This window comes from Struthio camelus, chromosome 15 (genome assembly GCF_040807025.1).
Source record: "Struthio camelus isolate bStrCam1 chromosome 15, bStrCam1.hap1, whole genome shotgun sequence".
Classification (NCBI taxonomy): Eukaryota; Metazoa; Chordata; class Aves; order Struthioniformes; family Struthionidae; genus Struthio; species Struthio camelus.
Window position 1 is genome coordinate 11,750,873 of NC_090956.1, and position 19,729 is coordinate 11,770,601.

The 19,729-nt window shown below is 34.8% G+C and overlaps 1 protein-coding gene across 1 annotated transcript in view; it reads right to left on the reverse strand.

Annotated features, from left to right (window-relative positions):
• Nucleotides 1-2,594: 2,594 nt before the first annotated feature.
• GSPT1 (G1 to S phase transition 1) overlaps nt 2,595-19,729 on the reverse strand; it is a 28,586-nt gene continuing 11,451 nt past the window's right edge. The window contains exons 2-15 of the mRNA XM_068909089.1: nt 19,183-19,230; nt 18,749-18,790; nt 17,752-17,979; nt 16,603-16,636; nt 15,032-15,109; nt 12,123-12,303; nt 11,639-11,793; nt 9,677-9,817; nt 8,935-9,028; nt 8,515-8,595; nt 6,021-6,194; nt 5,470-5,559; nt 4,980-5,148; nt 2,595-4,326 (exon numbers count right to left, since the gene is read on the reverse strand). Of these exons, the coding sequence (XP_068765190.1) occupies nt 4,274-4,326; nt 4,980-5,148; nt 5,470-5,559; nt 6,021-6,194; nt 8,515-8,595; nt 8,935-9,028; nt 9,677-9,817; nt 11,639-11,793; nt 12,123-12,303; nt 15,032-15,109; nt 16,603-16,636; nt 17,752-17,979; nt 18,749-18,790; nt 19,183-19,230 (1,568 nt within the window). The 3' untranslated portion in view covers nt 2,595-4,273. The remainder of the gene's footprint in view (nt 4,327-4,979; nt 5,149-5,469; nt 5,560-6,020; nt 6,195-8,514; nt 8,596-8,934; nt 9,029-9,676; nt 9,818-11,638; nt 11,794-12,122; nt 12,304-15,031; nt 15,110-16,602; nt 16,637-17,751; nt 17,980-18,748; nt 18,791-19,182; nt 19,231-19,729) is intronic.

Here is a 19,729-nt window from a genome sequence, read left to right on the forward strand (position 1 = left end):
AACTATCAGACAGGCAGATGCTTACACTCCGAGTTATTCTAAGACGACTGTTTCGGAAGAACAGAGGCACCTCTCTTTGTGACACAAGCTGCAAAGTTTCTATTATCATCTTTTGCTTGTCGTCAGCTCTGCAGGCTTGTGCAGATGTCAGGAAAACAGTCTCAAGTGCATTATTTCCCCAGTAGTTAGACCCTCATATCCCTCATTGCTCTTAATCAGAAATATGTGATTTTTTTGGGTGTATGTGTAGATAGCTGAGGGTAAAGGCAGGAAAATCCAATTTATGTTAGAAGCTGAACCTTGTTGGGAAGGAAAGCTAATGAAAGAATATGTATTATAAATAGTTAAACATACAACAGATTCTGGGTTTGTTAGCATAAATTTCCATTTTATATTAAGACTGGACTCCTTTCTAGCATTTCTTCAAAGGAAAAAAAACATTTTATCAGGTTTATATGTACTAAAATAAACACAAAGAAACAGGTTCACAATATAAGATCTTCAGTAGTAACTCCAGTTTTGTTGGTACATTTTTCTTTACCAAATGCTCTATAGGGTATACAAAAACAGCAGAATAAGTAAGAGACTTTAAGTACCAGTTGAGGAAGAAAACAGTCTTGTCTGGAGTACATTTCATCTGCTTTGACATCATCATTTAAACAGTCTGCATTAGGAACCAAAAAGCCAGAGTAATACAGAATCAAGTACTTGGGACAATTGAAACAATCTTGTTTTTCTTAGGTAATACTTAGTAATAAACACTTATAAACAAACTCACATTTCTCATAATTAATATAGTATTTAGTATTTGGACTGGTACCATAAGCAGTTTAAAACAGAGGTTCTTCATTGAGCAATCTTCATTGAGCCTTTATGCCACTGAAAAAAATCTGTGGAGGGCATAAAATTCATGACCATCAGATATCCCTGTGGATAAACCTCCTTAAAACGGCTATTTTTTTTTACAACACTAAGACACCACCCTAATAGCTCGTTGTTAAGAACACAATTTACTACCAGAACGAGTGCATCAGGAAACCAGCGCCATCGTGTTTGTATGCTGGTTTCCGATTGTCTGCAAACATGACCAAGGTACATGGCATGGTTTCAAGTAGATTCAAGTTAGTAACAACGTTAGTCAACTATTTGGCATAACCATTGCTCCATTTAGTGTGCTTTACTTCTTGTAATTTGCAGAAACAAATAATTATTTCCTTGTTGCAAAATAATCAGTACTGCTGCACATTCAGATTATTTTACATTTAATTATTGTTACATATATCAAGGCTTTCATTTCAAGAACATACAAGATCTTAACTTTTAACATTACAATTTATAAGTTACATCACGGCTATGCCCTTAAGCCATATCTACACTACAAACTTTGGCCAACAGTCAGGGAGAACAAGCATGATCCTGATCAGTACTTGTACTGCATACAAAAGCTGCTGTAAATGCAATCGTGCTGGGGGGAAAAACCTCAATTCCCTCCTTTCCACTGAAAAACCCTCCAGCAATACTCTGCCAGTATTAAATGCTCATATAGCTATACTGGCAGTGCTCTTGGGGTGCCTATAGCTTCAGTCCAACTTCCATTTACTTTTTGTAGTTTTTAAGTTGCTGTGGCTGCACAACGCCTGCATCTTCAAAGCAGTATATCACATTTTCAAAAGAGGAAATAAGTATTCAAAATGATTGTTTTTAAAAGTTTATTACATCAATGAATCAGTAAATACTATTTATTTCAAACAAAGCCACACTATCATTTTTTCCCCTTTGATTTAAATTTAGCTGTATTCAACAGCAGTAAAAATGGGACTATAAAACGTAGAATGGAGATGTAATAAAAGAGTTGAGATGCAATCTGAGGATTATTCAAATATTTTGTAGCCTTTATACCTAAAGGCAGCCAATAAGTGTAGACTTTTGCTTTATATTTCCATATCAGCATGTTTAAATACTATATAATGCAAGTATTTTATACCTTAATCAAAACCACTCATATTATTTAGTGTCTTGAATTGTGAATTGTAGATTAAAATTTTGTTTAGCTTTCCTTTATAGACAAGGTGATGTTAACTGGATTTATGGAAATGGTAATAAAAAAAGCACTAGATGGGATGAGTTATGGAGCTGCTAAGACTTTCTATGTACTAGTATTTCAACCCACCAGATGATTTTTTTCAGTTTTGCAATGAATACATTCAGTCCAGCCCCAAAATAATAAATTTTAGAATTCTTCATGAAGTTTGCTCTAAAGTGAAAATTCCACTTGAGCATCATGTAGTCTTGAGATTTATTTCACTGCTTAGAAAAAAAAGTTGTAAAAGTTTCAGCAACTTAGGAATTTTAGGAACCATAAAAATTCTCCAGTGATGGTCTTGGAGAATTTCAAATCCAGGAGCTGACTTCAAGAGAGCACACTGATACGTGGAAATCTTAAATCAATCCAGAACAAGAACACCACAGCAAGTTTCCTTGGCTTTTGATTTCTTCATTAGTTTAAGATCCAAGGAATTTTGGGTTTTGTTCACTTGGTGAAAAAAAAGTTACTTTAAAACTCTGATTTACCAGGAAAAAAAAAAGCCCAGAGATTTGCAGACATAATAAAATTTATTTAAATTCCATGCATTACGGTAGCTACAAGTGTAGTCATATGAAACTGAAGGACAATAGCTTCTTCTGTCCATACAATGTAGCTGTAAGTGAAATGAATGGGAGTTCCACAGTTACAAAGAAACAAACAAAACCAAAAAAAAACCCAAAAAGGTAAATCTGTTTCAGTTTTGAGTTCTGTGAATTCAGATACAGTCACTAGACTGTAAACTTTTGGGGGAGGAGATAGGCTCACCACAATTGTACAACTCAAAATGTTTAGTTTAAGACATTCTGAAGAAGCTCTGAAGATACCTTTTAATAATTACTAGTAATACTCTGGAAAATGAAAAATCAGTTAGCCTTCATCCTAATTGTTAGAATCAGGATAGCAGTTGTAGACAGTCCACTTTCAAAGTGCAGCTAAATAGGGTTTCATTATGCAGCTCCTTCAAGTTGTACTGAGTAAGCTTTATTTTGAACCAGTTTTGCTTTTAATTGCTCAAGAAAACATCACTGGTCCTCATAAGCTTACGTTGCTTTGATATGCAAAAATTTACAGACTGTGCTTGATTCTGATCCTCCCATATTTCAGTATGTGCAAACTCTTAGGGATTTAAATAGTCTTTCGCCCTCTCAGTTCAGACTGATCTTTAAAACAGCAAGGATTATCCAGCCCTCTAAATTAAAGACAGGATGAACTGAGTAACTTATATAACTGGCACTTTTTAATTGGCCCAGTTCTCCCACAAAAATGTAGCTCTTATAAATACTAATAGGCACTATTGCCACAAATTCTCTTATTTTTGCAAGTTTCACTGATTTATTCGTTGTTAGCATTTTCTGCAGTTAAGAATTTAATAACGCTGTATTTTATAAAGACACAATATGTAGTTCTGGTCTTCAAAACTGACCTACTGTGTCTAGTAAACATGTTAAATCAACCTAAATTTGCTGTCGATATTAACAAATGTAAAGCTAATGAAGGTGCCACATTTGCATGAATGTTTTTAATTTTAAGAATGCATTCAAAGGGAAGGGGCAAAACTAATTCCTTTAATACAAACTTGGCTGAATGCCTAATTGCCTCATTTAAAACTGTGTGTGTGGGGAGGCTGAGGAGTTTAGAAAAGTCCAAGTAACCAAATATCTAGGTTACTGGAAAGTTAAAAAGCTAATGCAACTGCGTTACATCCAGATAAAAAACATTATTCAAAAGCAATTCAAATACCGAAAAAGATTTCAAATTGAATAGTTTATTAACATGGTAGTTGTCTTTGTAACATGTGCACACACACTCGCACACTCTGAATGATCTGCCTGGAAAAAAGATGACTTCATATATGCTGGGGGAAATTAAACATTAAAAATTCTTTAAATTTTCATAATTATAGGCAATTATGTCCACATCACTTACAAAGCTATTGCCGAATCTTTCCAAGGAAGCAGAATTTGGGAGGAAAAAAAAATTATTTGGGGGGAAATTCAACAGTGGCATAGCAGAGCTCTCAATATGAGAAAGCTGACATAATGTGGACCTTTGCTGTGAAATTTGTCTTTGCAAAATATGGGGAGAAGTTTATCAATGGGCAGAAAATAAGAAGGCGGTGTGAAGTAGGCTTTTGCAGAGTCGGTTTTCCTCACAGTATTGTGCGGGGGGGTCATTGAGAAAAAATGCTTAGTCCTTCTCTGGAACCAGTTTCAGAACTTTTCCAATTGCAATGGTCTTACCTAAACCAAGGAAACAAACACTAGAGTTAGATATGTTTTTGGAAAGAACGTATATACATCTAAAGAGTATGAAAGCTTCCCCCCAAAATACAGGCTCTCCAGAGTACCAGAAATTATACAGTACAGCAAGTTATTCTCTGTATTGCTAAAGCACCAGTGTATTTTCAAAAGTACAGCAAAATCTTTAAAAAAAAAAAATATTAGAGTGCTATTTTAAAGCAACAAAAACTATTTTATCCTATATCGACATACCATTTAATCATTGTTATATATAAGGGAATTTCAGCTCCTGTTTTTGCAGCTTTTAAACATAAATTATTTAAAACACGTCCCAAAAATTCTCGAAAGCTTTTAACCAGGATAAGCATGAGTTAAAGCCTCACATACAATAACCCCCTAATTTCACTGACATAATTTTTCAAATTCAGCCTATTTCACAATGCTTATTTCTGTACAACATTCCTCTAATACACATTCTTTGTTACAATGTACAACGACAGCATTTTGCTTAGATTTCCTTTTCCATTGTTATCTAGATAACAGTTTTCCACTAGATACCAGCATTTTTAATATCTCATTGCCATGCAAGATCATCTGTTTCAAATACATGTCTTTTTGCAGCAGTTAACTTATTATTAATCAAGCACTCTTACCCTCATCTCGTAAGGTAAAGCGACCCATCTGAGGGAAATCTTTGAATGTCTCAAGGCAGATAGTTCCTGCTGTCCTTAAACGGGCAATGCATACTTGATCTTGTTTCACAAAACGGGGCCGTGTCTTACTTTTTTCTCCTGTTTTTTTGTCTACCAAGCAGATTAAGGCCTGTATGACAAGAGAACACAAAAGAATGAATATCAGAGTGCTAAAATAGTTCTCCTTTCAAAACAAAACTGAAGAGTGGTCTAAGGAAGAAAACACTCAGAAGTACAAAAAAGAACTTCTCTTAAGATTAACTGCATAAGAGAATCAACTGTTATTTGTTACTGCCATTTTCGGTTGTGTTTGGTACTGACCAAAGATTCCAATCAAGACTGGAGCTTTGTCATATTAGTTGCTCTACATATGTACTGGAAGACCTCCTGCCCCCAGCAAGTGTATTGTCTGTGTTCAGATTATTATCATCACCACTGAAGGGATACTTACTGTTATCTCAACTTCTTCAATACAGGTGTGGATGTGCAGCACAGCATTATAACCTGGGCAGATAATGGATTTGTGCTCAATTATCACTATCTGCAAAACAATTAAAAATAAATAAGTGTATTTCTTCCTCATTTCATTATAAAAGATCAGAGAATAGCCAAACATAGTTCTGTATTAAAAAGTATAGTTGAACAATGTACCCGCTTGTAGCAAATTTTGGCGAAAAATAAAATTTAGAAGTGACTTAACTCTTTACAATATAAAAGTATGAAACGGAAGAATTGGCCAGAAAAGAGTTTACTTTCAAGATCACAGGTGTCTAAAGCTTAATGTAGAAGTTATATTCAGAACAATGATTGAAATTTTTAGAACTCAGATTTCTGACAGCAGAGTGGCAGGTATATATGTTATTGTCAGTTTAGAGATATGATAGTGAGTCAAAAATCTGAACTGAAATCAAAACTACTGAAATTTAGATTTGTTGAAGCACAGGTAAAATATTTTAGTGCTCTTTACCTATTTACATAGCAATTAAACGTTAGTTATTCTACCTGGGCGTCAAATGTGCGTCCAGAATGACACAGGTTGTTGGGATCACAGAGTATAAATCCTGGAAGGATCTCTTCCTCTTCAATTCCCTTCAGTCGGATCTTTAGATTTTCACCTGGGGCTACTGAATCAGTTTCTACATCATCAGAAAGGATTCCAAGAACTTCCACGTTGTGCTTAAAGAAAGCAAAATTGCAGTTTTCTAACATGAATATTTTAGTCTGTTACAAAATCAACTTAATAAAACAGGGTTTCAATACATAAATCCCATTACAGTTTAAATCCATTATACTCAGTTCTGCAAGCTTCATGACATGTAAAGTATTTGAATGATGTAACAGAACTTCCTATTTTTCTGTTACTAAAACACAACATATTTATTCAACAGATTTTAATTCATATAATTCTATAACATATGTTCAACGGAGAGCAGGTTTAAAACATATCCACTGTCTGAAAGTGAAGTCACTTTAAAATTTACAGAGAGCCGTAGATGCACATTATCTACTCAGGAGAATGCAAGCCATGTTACTATACAGACTCATTACATTCAAAAATACAACAGTCTGAATATAAATGCCATCCAGGAGATCCTAGAAATTCAAAATTCTACAAGTTTTCCTGGAGAAGAGGATAAAAATACCAGATGTACATTAATGACTGCTCCCCACACAAACAGCGAAATCTGTTATGGAAAAAAACTGCTAAGTCAATCTCTGGATAAGAAATGTTTCAGCTTAATACAAGAAGTGCATACAATGAATGCAATTCATTGTATGTAGGTAAAAGTGTAATTTTAATTGTGGAAGTTCGCAAACGAATAGCTCTTCTTACAAAGGAAATTATATTTGTCACTTCCATAAGTGTTGTACCTGTAGCCTAAACATATGCTGCTGTAGCCCTTCAGTTTTGCTTTGTCTGCTTATGGAAGTGTGTATTTCACCTAAGCCCTTTGTCACACTTATTTAAATGCCAAGATTTAAAATGATGCAACTGCCAACCATTCTACGTTATTACTTATCCAAGATGATGTTTCTACATATCCCCAGTTTTACGCTTTCCCCTAGCAAAAGGGATGTACAAGCAGCAATTACAAACAGGACTTTGAGTTTAAGGAGTATTCCCTTTGCCTGCCTCCCAAAAGTTCCCTCAGCAGCCTTGCGTTACTCCCGAGAGTTTGATGGCAGATGTCAAAGTCCCAGCTCTCCATAAAGCGTACTTCTTGCAACAACAGTAGCGCAAACAACATACAGAAATTCAACCAGGAGGATTAAGATGTCCCTTATGTGTTTTCTTGACTTTCCTTTATACTATAACCTCTCTTCTTGTTTTGTATTTTTACTCACTCCTAGATACCAACAGGAAATTAAAGAGGGGTAGTTTCAGAAAGATGGTTATTGTTATGACTTCTTGAAGTTTTAGTTCCCTCCTTATTAACTGCCAAAGCAATTAAAAAAAGTGTCATCCAAAGTGCTGGAGAACTACTAAATACAAATTCTTTAATATAATAGCTCGGTTAGGGTTATTCTCCCAATCAACCCAAAAATAACATGGGCATCAGATGCATATCAAACAGTTCTGTAGAAAGCTACAGTTTGTTAAATTACCTTAAAAACTGAAATGTATAATCCCATACCCTCCACACTTAGCTTTAAGGTGCAGCAGCTCGAGTGCTCTTCCAGTGACATGAAAGTCAATCTAATCACATATCTTATTTAAGAAATATCAGTTTTCATTAAGCAATAAACTAATTGTACATATGAGTATGAGACATTTTCTAGAGAACTACTTCAGCGTACAAAAGTGGAAAAAGTGTCTCAGCTTACATCAAGATGAAATAAATAGGTAAGAATGATCAAAGTTTCCAAATTTTTTTGGTAAGAATCTAATGGAAACAGACACCACCATTTGTTGAGAACACTGTCCTTAGCTGCTGCCTCTCTCTTACGCTATGTTACATTTTCACCTTCTTCAGGAAAGGATACTAATTCCAAACAGAGACCTTAGTGGTCTTTCATCATGGAACAGCTGCCTACTTGCACAAACAGCCTACTCATTAACTAGAGCAAACTTTAGGTCTTTCATTGTAACACATTGTATTGTGTGTATCCTTTTAATTAATTTCCTTTTGCGGGGAGGAGAAGAATTTTGAGCATACTAACCCCCAGCAGCAAAAAGATTTTGAGGCCAACTGTGCGAATGCAAAGCAAAACATAGTTCAAACAGATTATCATGATTGATAGCCCAGCAACTGAGTTTACTAAGGAGAAACAACTTGAATTCTGAATGCTAAGGAAGTAAACCGTACGTACATATATGATACACACACACATAATTTATATACACATCCAGAACCATCACCCATGTAAAACACAAAAGTATAGTTCTGCTTGACTGAGCCATTGAAATTTTTTGATTTAGAGTAATTAATTTCTTTAAGAATCAAGCTGTCTTCTAGAGTAGTCATACTTTTTAAACATGTAAACCTTAGCATACCTTGTTTGGCATCATCACAAGCTGTTGTCCTTTGCAAATAGAGCCAGATTCCAGCTTTCCAAGGACCACAGTGCCCATATCCTTCACAAAAATAATTACATAAAAGTTAAAAACGTTCTTCTAAAAAGTCTGCTTTAATTATGGACATTTCTAATTAGGGACATTTAACTCTGAAGTTATTTATGCTGCTATACTTAATGTTTTGGAAGGTGCTCTTATGAAAGATTACAGATTTTAAGAGTCTCATAATTCCAAAGTGCTTTACTTCCTCCCCCATTCCACAGTTCAAAATGTAAATGACACCTGCCCATCATATCAAAGAAAAAAAAGATATCCTCTAAAAGCGTATTGAAATATAGTCCATCTATGCTTTCTGAAAACAGTCCATTATCCTTTGTATCCTATTATTTTGATTTGTACCTTATATTTATCCACAATTGGCAGCCTGATTGGTCCATCAACTGAACGGTTGAAGTTTGGCAAATTATCCAGGTATGGAATAAACGGTAATCCACTAAAATAGTAAGAGGTATTCATTTCAGTTATGTGAGCACCTTTCTTTTTAAAAATTACCGAGAATGGATAAATACAGTTAAATCTAACTTAATACCCCATCATTAACATCCATGTTCCCTTAGCTAACATGGTAATACCCAGGAAGTACATGTAGCTTTTAAGATATGTCACAGGCATAATTCACACAGAATCATTATCCCATGATAATATTATCATCTGCCATGAACCATATTGGAAAACGTGGTGTGAGTGGAGACATGGCTTGTAGCTGATTATAATATAGCTTCAAGCAAACACTTCACATCAAACTATGATTCTTCTTCCTCGCAACATATCCAATGCAGCATCACTGGAAGATTCAAATGCCAGCATTTAATCTCACAAAGCCAAAAATTAATGAATACTGCTAATACTTCTTATGGAGTCTGAGAACTTCTACCTTCTGCAGTTACTAAATGCTTTTATTTGGCTGATTACAGAGTTCTGTGTTCCTGTTGCCCTGATCATATTTCCCTCAAGTACCTTAACCAGTAATTCGTGAACACAGCTACAATACACCAAGCTATACTTCTTCCTAGCTTCCCTATAGCACTGACTTTTATTGAAATATAACTGTTATTCAGGTTGTTGAATTTAAGATACATACATATACCAAGGACAGAATTCTGACTGTTCTTTAAGGTTTGCTCCGGTCAATCCTGAGCAGGGCATGAAATGAATATCTTTTTTGGGATTGAAGCCAACTTTCTTCAAAAATGGCACCAGTTTCTCTTTACATTCCTCATATCTATAAAATAACAAATGGATCAAGATACGTTTAAATTATTCCAGGATGACGTAACACTGTTTAAATAAAAAAATAAATTAAAATTATTTAATTTTAATTTTCATCAGTTATTCTATCAGTAGCAAAACTAAAGTCTGGTGGGCTATTTGAGTCTTCTCCCCAGTCTTCTAGCGCAACGTAATACTGTCTGTTCTCCTCATTCCTCTGCTCCGTAAAGCATCACCATTTTTTCCCCGATGTATGCCGATTACTAGGCTGCGTAAGCAGCAGCATGCGTTATAGCTGCTTTTAGGCTAGAAATACAGGCCAAACCAAGCAGACAACTGCTGAGGTCATGTTTCCACTTTAGTGATGGCTTGGTCTCTTTCAGTCTTCTGTACAATTTCATAAAACAACTACATTTATTTCTATTAGATTTCTCCCCCTCAGTCAGTTGCAACTGAATTGGACAATGTTCAACAGTTTTGGGAAGGTTAGGGCTGGACCAAGACAGCACAATTGGGCATGCCTTACTCTCTTAGGAAGCCAGGCTGATATTTTAAGGTTGCACAGTCTCTCATAGAGGAATCACTTCAAAATCTTTCATGATTCTTGACGATGCAGCAAGTTCTCTGTGAGGGAGAAGTCTCCATAGATTTGGCTGAGGACATTTATCTTGACAGCCAAGATAACATGCATTCACACCACATCTGCGGTAGGGATCCAACTGTTACGACTGAAGAGAGTCTGCAGTCAGATTTAAGAACGGCTCAAACCTAACGAGGCAGATTCTCTCCAGAACAGTGTCTAACAAAAGACAACCACTACCTGCCTGTCTGCTGAGGCCTAAGGGCTGACCTATTTCCTCTTTTATTGCATCTCTGCCCTCTGCCCCAGGCCGAGGCACATGAACGTTCTGCAGCTACAGGTCACTTTAGGGATAAGTGAAGACAGAATATATGCATACTATGACAATATTCATACACTGTACATGCACAAAATATTCTTCACTTAAACAGAAGTCTCTTATAACTATTGTAGAAAGAAAAACTGTATCTCTTCACTTCATAAATATTTCTAGGGAAGGACTGAGATGTGCTTTTTAGCACCCAGCTTACAGGGGAAGAAGATGTGGGAGAAGCTATAACAAGACATGAGTTTTGACACCTGAGAAAATTAAAGCCCTCGAGTAGCATTTGAGTGTGAAGACAGAAAAATAGCTCTATCCTTATTATTCTAGTTATCTACACTTCTAAGTATATTTTTATTTTTCTAGTTATTTTTACCAGGCCTGTATCAGGGCAAGATTCTGCCCCCCAATGCAATCAAGAATCACTTTGCAGATGTTCTCTTATAAGCTGAAAAGAAGAAGCAAATAATACAGGGCAGACACACATAAGGTGAGCAAGATAGTGCTGTTCTCACCAAGCCTAAGCTAGGAGCTCAGCAGGAACACGGCCAAGCGATCAAGAATTCGGCAAACTAAACTACTGACAGCAGAGTCGCTTCCTTTCAGTTTTAGGACATTTCAAGTTTCCAAGCCAACAATTACACTATGTTAGAACGTATGGATTTGTTAGATATGGCTGCATACAGCCAAGCAGAGAAACGCTATGTCCTTTGGCAGTCAGTGTTTTAAAGCAATGTAGAAATAAAAGCTTGGCCAAGATGCATTGTCCTAGAGACTATGCTTCTGCTTCTCCTGCAATTTTGATAACATCTGTCCTCAGCTCACTATTCTTTCATCAGAAATGAGACTTTGGCATACAGCTCCTTTGGTTTAGTCTCATTTTAGTCCAACATCATGTGATGAAGTTTTTTTTTGGTAAATATTAAACTCACCGTTCATTACTCCAGTTTACAGTTGGATCATCCATTTTATTAATAAGAACTATTAAGTGTTTTACACCTGCTGTTTTTGCTAACATGGCATGTTCTCTTGTTTGTCCACCTTTTTCAAATCCAGTTTCAAACTCTCCTTTTCTTGCAGAAATAACCTAATTAAAAATACACATTTTAAAAAAAGTTCTACAATTCTCTCAATACAAGAATAGACAGTGAATAATATTATTCAATAAATAACTCTAGGTAGTCAAGATTGGTACAAAGTTTAGTAAATATACTGGCATAATCTCAATACTTCCCAGCAGTTTCTGCACTGACATATACAAAAAAAAAAAAAAAAATCACATGACAACTGTGAACAATTTTATCAAGGTTTTCATCCAAAATCACTTAGCTTGACGGACTTTGTAAGATCTGAAAAAAGAGGAGAGGGAGGGACGGAAGGAAAGGAAGAGATAAAAAAAATTTAATTTGTTCTTACCAGTACAGCAAGATCAGCCTGAGAAGCCCCACCAATCATATTTGGAACAAAGCTCTTATGTCCAGGAGCATCTAGAATAGTGAAGTGTTTCTTCTCAGTTTCAAAATAGGCACGGCCCACTTCTACTGTTTTACCTTTGTCTCGTTCTTCTTGGTTTGTGTCTAAGGCCCATGAAAGGTACCTACAAAAAAAATCCAACAACCCAAATATTCTGATTCTGTATTAATTCTTACCAAATTTACTACATTTGAAGATTTAGTTATCATAAAAATATCTTTTTCATGCTCAACAGTTTTAACTACATCAGCGTTACTGAACTTCAGCATTTCCAAGACTGATACTGACTTCTTAAAGTTACGCCTAGAAATAGTGAGCTATATCGCTAGCTATACTGTAGCTAGAAAGGTGCAATTCTGAACATCCATTTTCAATTACTAAATTCTTCTTAAAAAAAATTGGCTATGAAATTGAGATGACCTTTAAAGTAGCAAAGATAGTGTGAGCAGGGTTGGGTTTTTTTTTTTTTTGCCTACTTAGAAACATCCACTGTTCCTAAGCGCTATTTGGAAAATATAATCTTGTTCAGTCTTTCATATATGTTCTCTCCTACATCTTTAAATACAATTGAAAGAACATGATCAAATAAATACATTTTTGTTTCAAATTTGTTTTATACTCGCAACTTCCTGGCCTTCCAGCTCCCTAGACTAGGTCATCTGACACAACTGAATGTTTGTTGTTATTTCCAATAGTTCAAATACACTAATATTTTAAATGACAGCACTAGTTTGGTGCCCAAAATCTGTCAGCAAGAGAAGTAGAATCAGATTAAGTAGGAGAATAAAATTAAACTTAAATTGACAAAGGAGTATTTTTGAAACTGCTCATATCTCCTTGCATAATATTATTTCCTTTACAAAAAGGAAACCAATATTTACTATATGTAAAAGGACATTTCATAATCCCCATAGGAGAAGTACTAAGAAGAAAAAAAATGCATCTGAGTTGGTTTTCCAGATATTAAAAAAAAAAAAAGGCTCAAAATGATGCCACGTACTCATAATTGGCAGTAGTGGGAGGAAAGTTCAGATTTTTTTTTTTTGCCCATCAGTATTACATTTGTAACTCTACATTAGATTAAGTTTTAAATCAATTAAGTTTAAATCAATTTAAGTTTACATTCACTTTTTTCCACAAGGCAAAATAGGTTTTTAACCCATACTGGTATTCTACAGGAATTTCAAGAGTTCAGAATAAAAAAAAGAGTTAAAAAGATTAAAATGTAAAATTTGCAGGGCTACAAGCAATTAGTAGGGTTTTTTCCAGTCTGTAACAAATTGATAGAGAAACACAAACAAGTGTTCTTTATTTCTTTAGTTTTACTCTATGCAAGAACAATACTGACGACAGCTGGGTTTCAGTGTTTTTGCCCATTGCTTAAGAAAATCTCTCTAACATTGTGTGTACTGTCAGGGGACAGAATAATCCCAAAGAGAAGAGCAGAAGATTGGCAGAATACAGTAATTATATGAACTAAGATAATGTAAATTATTTTAAGAAAAAATAATAATTCTTTGTGCAGAGACAAAAAAAGCTTATGGTTATTAACCATTCCTTGTTTTCCCTTGATCAAAATAAGCAGGTTTCAAAATACTATTCTCTTGCTACAGAAATTACTCTCATTATATACTTTCATTACAGAATCTCACAAGCATCAGTTAGACTTTATATAAAGAAGAAACACAATAAATAAGGATTACTTCAACTATGTCTGGTGTTGAATAGATAAACCATTTACTATTTGTGTTATAAACTACAACATAGGTGGTCAACACAGAAAGCATGCCAACTGTCAATTTTTAAAGATGTTTTTAACAGACATGTTAGAAATAATTTAGTCTTTTTTTTTTTTTTTTAAAGGCAATGAGGTTAACAATATCACATCAATTGTTGTCCCCTCCTAGTAATGTTTTATCCTGTTGGCCGTTGACAAGCACATTAGATTTATAGTCAGATGACATGTTGTGTCCCCCTCCCCCCAAATTATTTAGCACCTTCAGGTTTTGTGAGAATTGATGATTAGAAAGGAGAGAACTAAATTAACACTCTCACTAAGGAGAGGAAAAGAAATAACAACTAAATTGAAATGGCTTAACATGCCAATATTTCAACCCTTCACAGCAGCTTATTAAGATTTTTAGCTTCGGTCTTTTCTGTTGACTGCATAAAGTTGAAGAGACACTGCTAATTCAGCTGAATACTGATCAAGGGTGGAGCATGGAGGACACAGAGATGTCATCTCCAGCTCAAGAGGGTCCAGAGCCTGAGAATGCACTAAATACTGGAAATTACTGATACATACTCACACTCTTCCCCAGGCAGTAGCTATTTGTCACTGATCAAGGTCTAAACAGTGGCTAGATGGACCTAATCTCATTTTTTCATTTTGAAAGTTTTTCAGTCAAACTGAAAGTTATTCAGTCGCTCTCTCCCTGTGTCTCCTGAACTGACAGCTGTGACCTCTGTCCTTACGTGTCACCTCTCCGCTGTTTATAGGTAAGAGGCATACAGATGGGGCAATCCCAAGAGCTGCCTGAGAAGAGTGTCTGCCTTGTATTCCCTTTACCAGACAACTAGGTTTTTCCAAAGCACTGGAAGGTAAAGCACTGCCCTTGGGTGGCCGGGGGGTGGGCAGCAAAACCTCTTCCAACGTGCATCGCACTGTTTTCTACAGCCCTAGTTAAAGACATTCTGGAAGAAAACAAAATATTCCCCACCCCCCAACCCAATCCAGTAGCAGGAAGCAAGTACTACAGGGACAAAGATCTTAAAAAAATAACAATAAAAAAAATCCCAGTTTCCATCACAACGTTAACAGACAGCCATGTTATCTTCAGTAAGTTTCATACCATGTTTCTCTGTTTTTTTCCTTAGCTTCTCTTTCATATTTTTCAAGTGTTCTTTTATCAACCATTCCTGTCAAATACCTAAGAAGAAAATAAAAAAGTAGTTTTACATTAACTTTTTGGAGCTACTTCACTGTTTAATAGCTACACAATCACTATAGATTATTTTGAAAAACAGTCTGATATGAGCAGCAGTAGAATTTTCTTTTCACAAAAAGCCACACCACTATTTGATATGGAAAAGTACACCATCAGCACTTTAGCAGAAGTATGACAAATGTGTTTTTCAAACCTGATTATACAGTGCTTGACAGGGACTAGCCTTGAAAAGGAACTACATTTGTTATGCACGTTTTAGAGACTGATGTATTACACTTCAAAATTAAATAAAAATTGGGAAAGGAGAATTTTATAAAAATGAAACATTTCTGAAAGTTAAAAACATTTTTTGTTATCATTCTTTTTAGACAGAACATGGAAGCTGATATTTAAAATGGGTCTTAAGATATATCTTAAGATATTAAGAGCGAGATGAGTAAGTAGAATACAGCTTTATAACAGTACAACTTTCATATTCTTCCCTCAGATATTTCTATCTGATCTTCTAATAGGAGTAATCTACTTAGCCTAAATGGAAGGGTAATGATAACAGCAGATAAAGAGTTAACGACAAAAGTGGTACTGGCACTCTATTTTTCATTTTCTTACAATAAAAAGGGATATCCTCCAAAAATGAAAGACCACAGGAACGTTCCTTCAAAAAACTTTAGGAACATTACTGCCTTGGGCAGAAGCGTTAAGAATAGGCACTGCACAGTGAGAACACTCAGACGCATCAGATAATGAAATGCTAATTTGCCCAAGTACGAACTAGAGGATGAAATGCAGCATGACAATTCCAACATTCCCGTCTGGTTAAAACAAAACAAAAATGCCAAGACAAAGACCTCCCACTTTTTCTGAGAATGTTATTTTAAAATTATAGCAATACTTGGCATCAGCAGGATAGCATTTATTTCTTCATGCATTAAGTAACATCTCTTATTTTTGAGAAGCTGTCAGAGCTAATAGGGCTTATTTAATTTTGTCTTCTAAGAATATTGCAATCTCTAGAAACGTTTCTTTAAAACAGACCCAGAGGTTAACTACTTCAATTTCACACTTTAAAATCAAGTTACGCCCGACAATGCTAACACCATGGAATAAACTTTTTTTTTTTTTTTGATTCTCACAAAAAGGACAGTTTCAATAGCATTTTAAAACCACCATGGAAACGAAGTTTTATGTTCTAAGAAAGGGATTGATTTTTTTTTTTAATTTAATAATGTATGTTTTTGTAAAGTCATTTCCATTACGTAAGTGAAACTCCTATAGAGATAAGATTAGAACTACTGGAACTAAAAATGCCAAAGACAAAGAGCAACTAAATTAACAGGCAGAGTACCATTTTGTCATAAAAATTATTAATCTATGCTGATTAAAGTCATAAAAAAAACTTTACTCATTTTACTTGATGTATTTAAGTCACAAGACAGAACAGAAAATCTAGAACTCTCGTTTAAAAGTTTCCTTACATTATTTGTCCTCCAATAGTTGACTTGCCAGCATCTAAAAAAAATAATATATGCACACATATAAATAGTTTAAGCATTCACAATTAAAAAGAAAATTCTAGAAAAAAAAGGCAACTATGAACAAGGTCATATCATTTATTTCCAAAGGTATATATTTTAGTTGTTTGTAATCTAACTTTAAGTTGTTTGAAGCATCTCTCAGCTTCCCATGAAAGATTTTCCACAAGTATACTACCAAGTGAACCATAATGAATTTTGCATAGCATATTGTCATATATATATATATATACACACACACACACACACACACACTTGGCATTATCCATAACAACAACAACAAAAAACACAATATAGTTATGACCCAGTGAAAGTGTGGGTTACCCACGTGCAAGAAATTTTGCAAAAGCCCTTTCCCTGCTTCCTTCCACCCTTGTCCCTAACGTCTGTAGGTTGCTCTTCAATACTGGCATTCACCTCCACCCATTGCCTCTTCAAAATAAGCTTCAAAAAAAATCTTAAATGCTGTCGAAGTACAGAAGGACTACTGAATCAGTTATACAATAAATTCTGTATTTTCACATGTATAATCTCTCACTTTAAAAGCACTGCAACTTAAAGTTAGTCCTCAGGTAAATTCAGAGCCAAGCCACACAAAATAAAGATTTTTTCTGAAGCTTGTTGAAACTATTCTGTTGGGATGTTGGGCTATAAATGCTTAGCTTTTAACACTGGATTCGCTTCATGTATTGTTTGTAGTTCTACAAATAATATCTTCTATACCATTTTGAATAAGAAGTTCTTCAACAAGAATCATTTGAAAAATATTTAAACTAGACAAAAAAGGAGGATTATCTTCCAATTTTATCCTTTGGATCATAAACACAGATACATCACATAAATATTCAAAGAAGCAAGTACCTGAGAAATCATGAACATACGCATTGTTGTATACAAGAGAACAAGGGAACTCTCTTCCTTCTTTAATATTAAAATTAATTTTTCCAGAGCAGTTTCATTAGGATGAAATGCTACTATTAACCTCAAGTCAAGTTACATCCCTACAAAGAACAGGATTAATTTCTAATAATCCAAGCTCTAGGGAATACATAAAGCAAATATCCTATTACTTCACATTCATTTACAACTTACCTACATGTCCAATGAATACTACATTTACATGTTCTTTTTTAGGAGCACCTGGTGGTGCTACAACAGATTTCGGTTTTGGTATTTCCTCCTCCTCTTCCATCATTTCCTGAGCACCTTCTTCAGTTGGCCCTGCATCCCCTGCCGGACCACCTCCTAGTTCTGCTTCGCTTGTTTCTTCTTTGTGGTCCCATGACTCTTCAGGGGACATTTCTGTCTCTCCATTTTCCACTAAAAGTTAACCAAGTAGATACATTCAAAGAGATCCAGAAATTAAAAAGCAATAACTACCGAGAAAGGGTTCATCCTCCTCCTCGACAGTTGAAAGATTTCAACTGTTGAGTCTGTTACTGTCTTCTTATGTTAAAAAAAAAAAAAAAAAGCCAACTGCTGCTTGTTTCCGAAATGGTTATTACTGGGAGTTGTCAAACTAGTCTGTGCACTGAAATCAGAAAACTATGATTCACAGGGACTTTTAAACAAAGAAACAACTTTACGAAGGGGAAAAAAAAAAACAAATCTGAAGATTTACTCAGATCATCATGCTAGTCTGAAACCAAGATAGATAGGCATTATCATATTTTTAGAAAGAAAAGGGGAGGGATAATGCAATTCAAAAGCAATGCAAATACAAGTAGAAAGATACAGTTTCCATGTTCTGCTTGTTCATATTATTGATCACTTCGAAATTTTGTTGTTAATCACTATTTCACACATTAATGAGACCATTTTGTAATGTGTCTGCACTTCTTTCAAAAGTCCTTTCATTTGCTCATTGTTAAAGTAATACATTTGCACCTGCAATTACATCCTAATGGTCAATTATCTCTTTACTAATCTAAATACAGAGACAAAATGAAAATTTGTAAGAACAAGCAAAAAAAAAAAAGTAAAGGCTCTGTAAGGTATTCTTCAGTTTAGTTTACAATGAATCAGCAAAAGCACTAGATTAGCTCTTTTATAGCAGTATTACAGTGAAGTGGATCAATTCTCATCTTACCAACAGATTCTGAAATTTCCATATTAACAGCAGCATTTGAACCTAGAATAAAAAAAGAATCATTAGATACATGTTTACCATGAAAACGTCAACAACAAAGAAAAAGAATAGTGATTAAATTAATAAAAGGACAGTTCAGCTGTTTGGGCACTTGCCTATGCTATTTAACATGCAGATTCAATTTTTAAGTTCTAATTCATATGTGCATGCTTTCTAACCTTGAATAAATCAATTGGTCTTTTACGTGCATTGCTTCATTTGCTAAAAAACCTGGAGATAACAATACTAGCTTATCTTATCTCACAATGGTAGTATGACAGATTGGGAAATAGATCATACAGGTATCTTTAAACAGGAGATTCTTTGCAATTAAATTCCTTAAGTCATATGTAATGGATATGCATTGTGTGACTTTGGAACACGAAAGCAATTACCTTCGCAAGAGGCTGTCTGCTCCTCTTGAGGAGATTCTACAGGTGCACCTGCAGCAAAAAAAGTTTAACTTTAAAAATACATAGATGTAACCAGTTTCAACATTTAGTTATAAGTGACCATTCTTCCAAATTTATTGCAAAGTTGTATTTAAGAAAAACAATCCTCCCTCTGAAAACAGTACTAAGCATAGCCTCCAAGCACAAATAACTCCAAAGAACGAACACTGCTTTGAAAAGTTTTGAAAATAATACACCAATTCTGGAAACAGTTCTATTTTTTTCCACCTAGAATGATACATTATAGGAAGTTTAAAGGAAGCAGTTTTTCTATACATTGTGTTTTACCTGTCCATCCCTTTTGGTCATTCTATTTTAGGTATTAGTATCTAACTGATGTTTAAAATACGACAAACCAGTTTCATTGTATCCAGTGAAACAAATTTGCCTCCAAAGTCACAACTGTAGGGAAAGGTTCTGCCGGCTTCAGCTTACAGGCATATCTACAATTCTTACCTGCCTTATAAATTTCACTTACGTATGGAGTAGA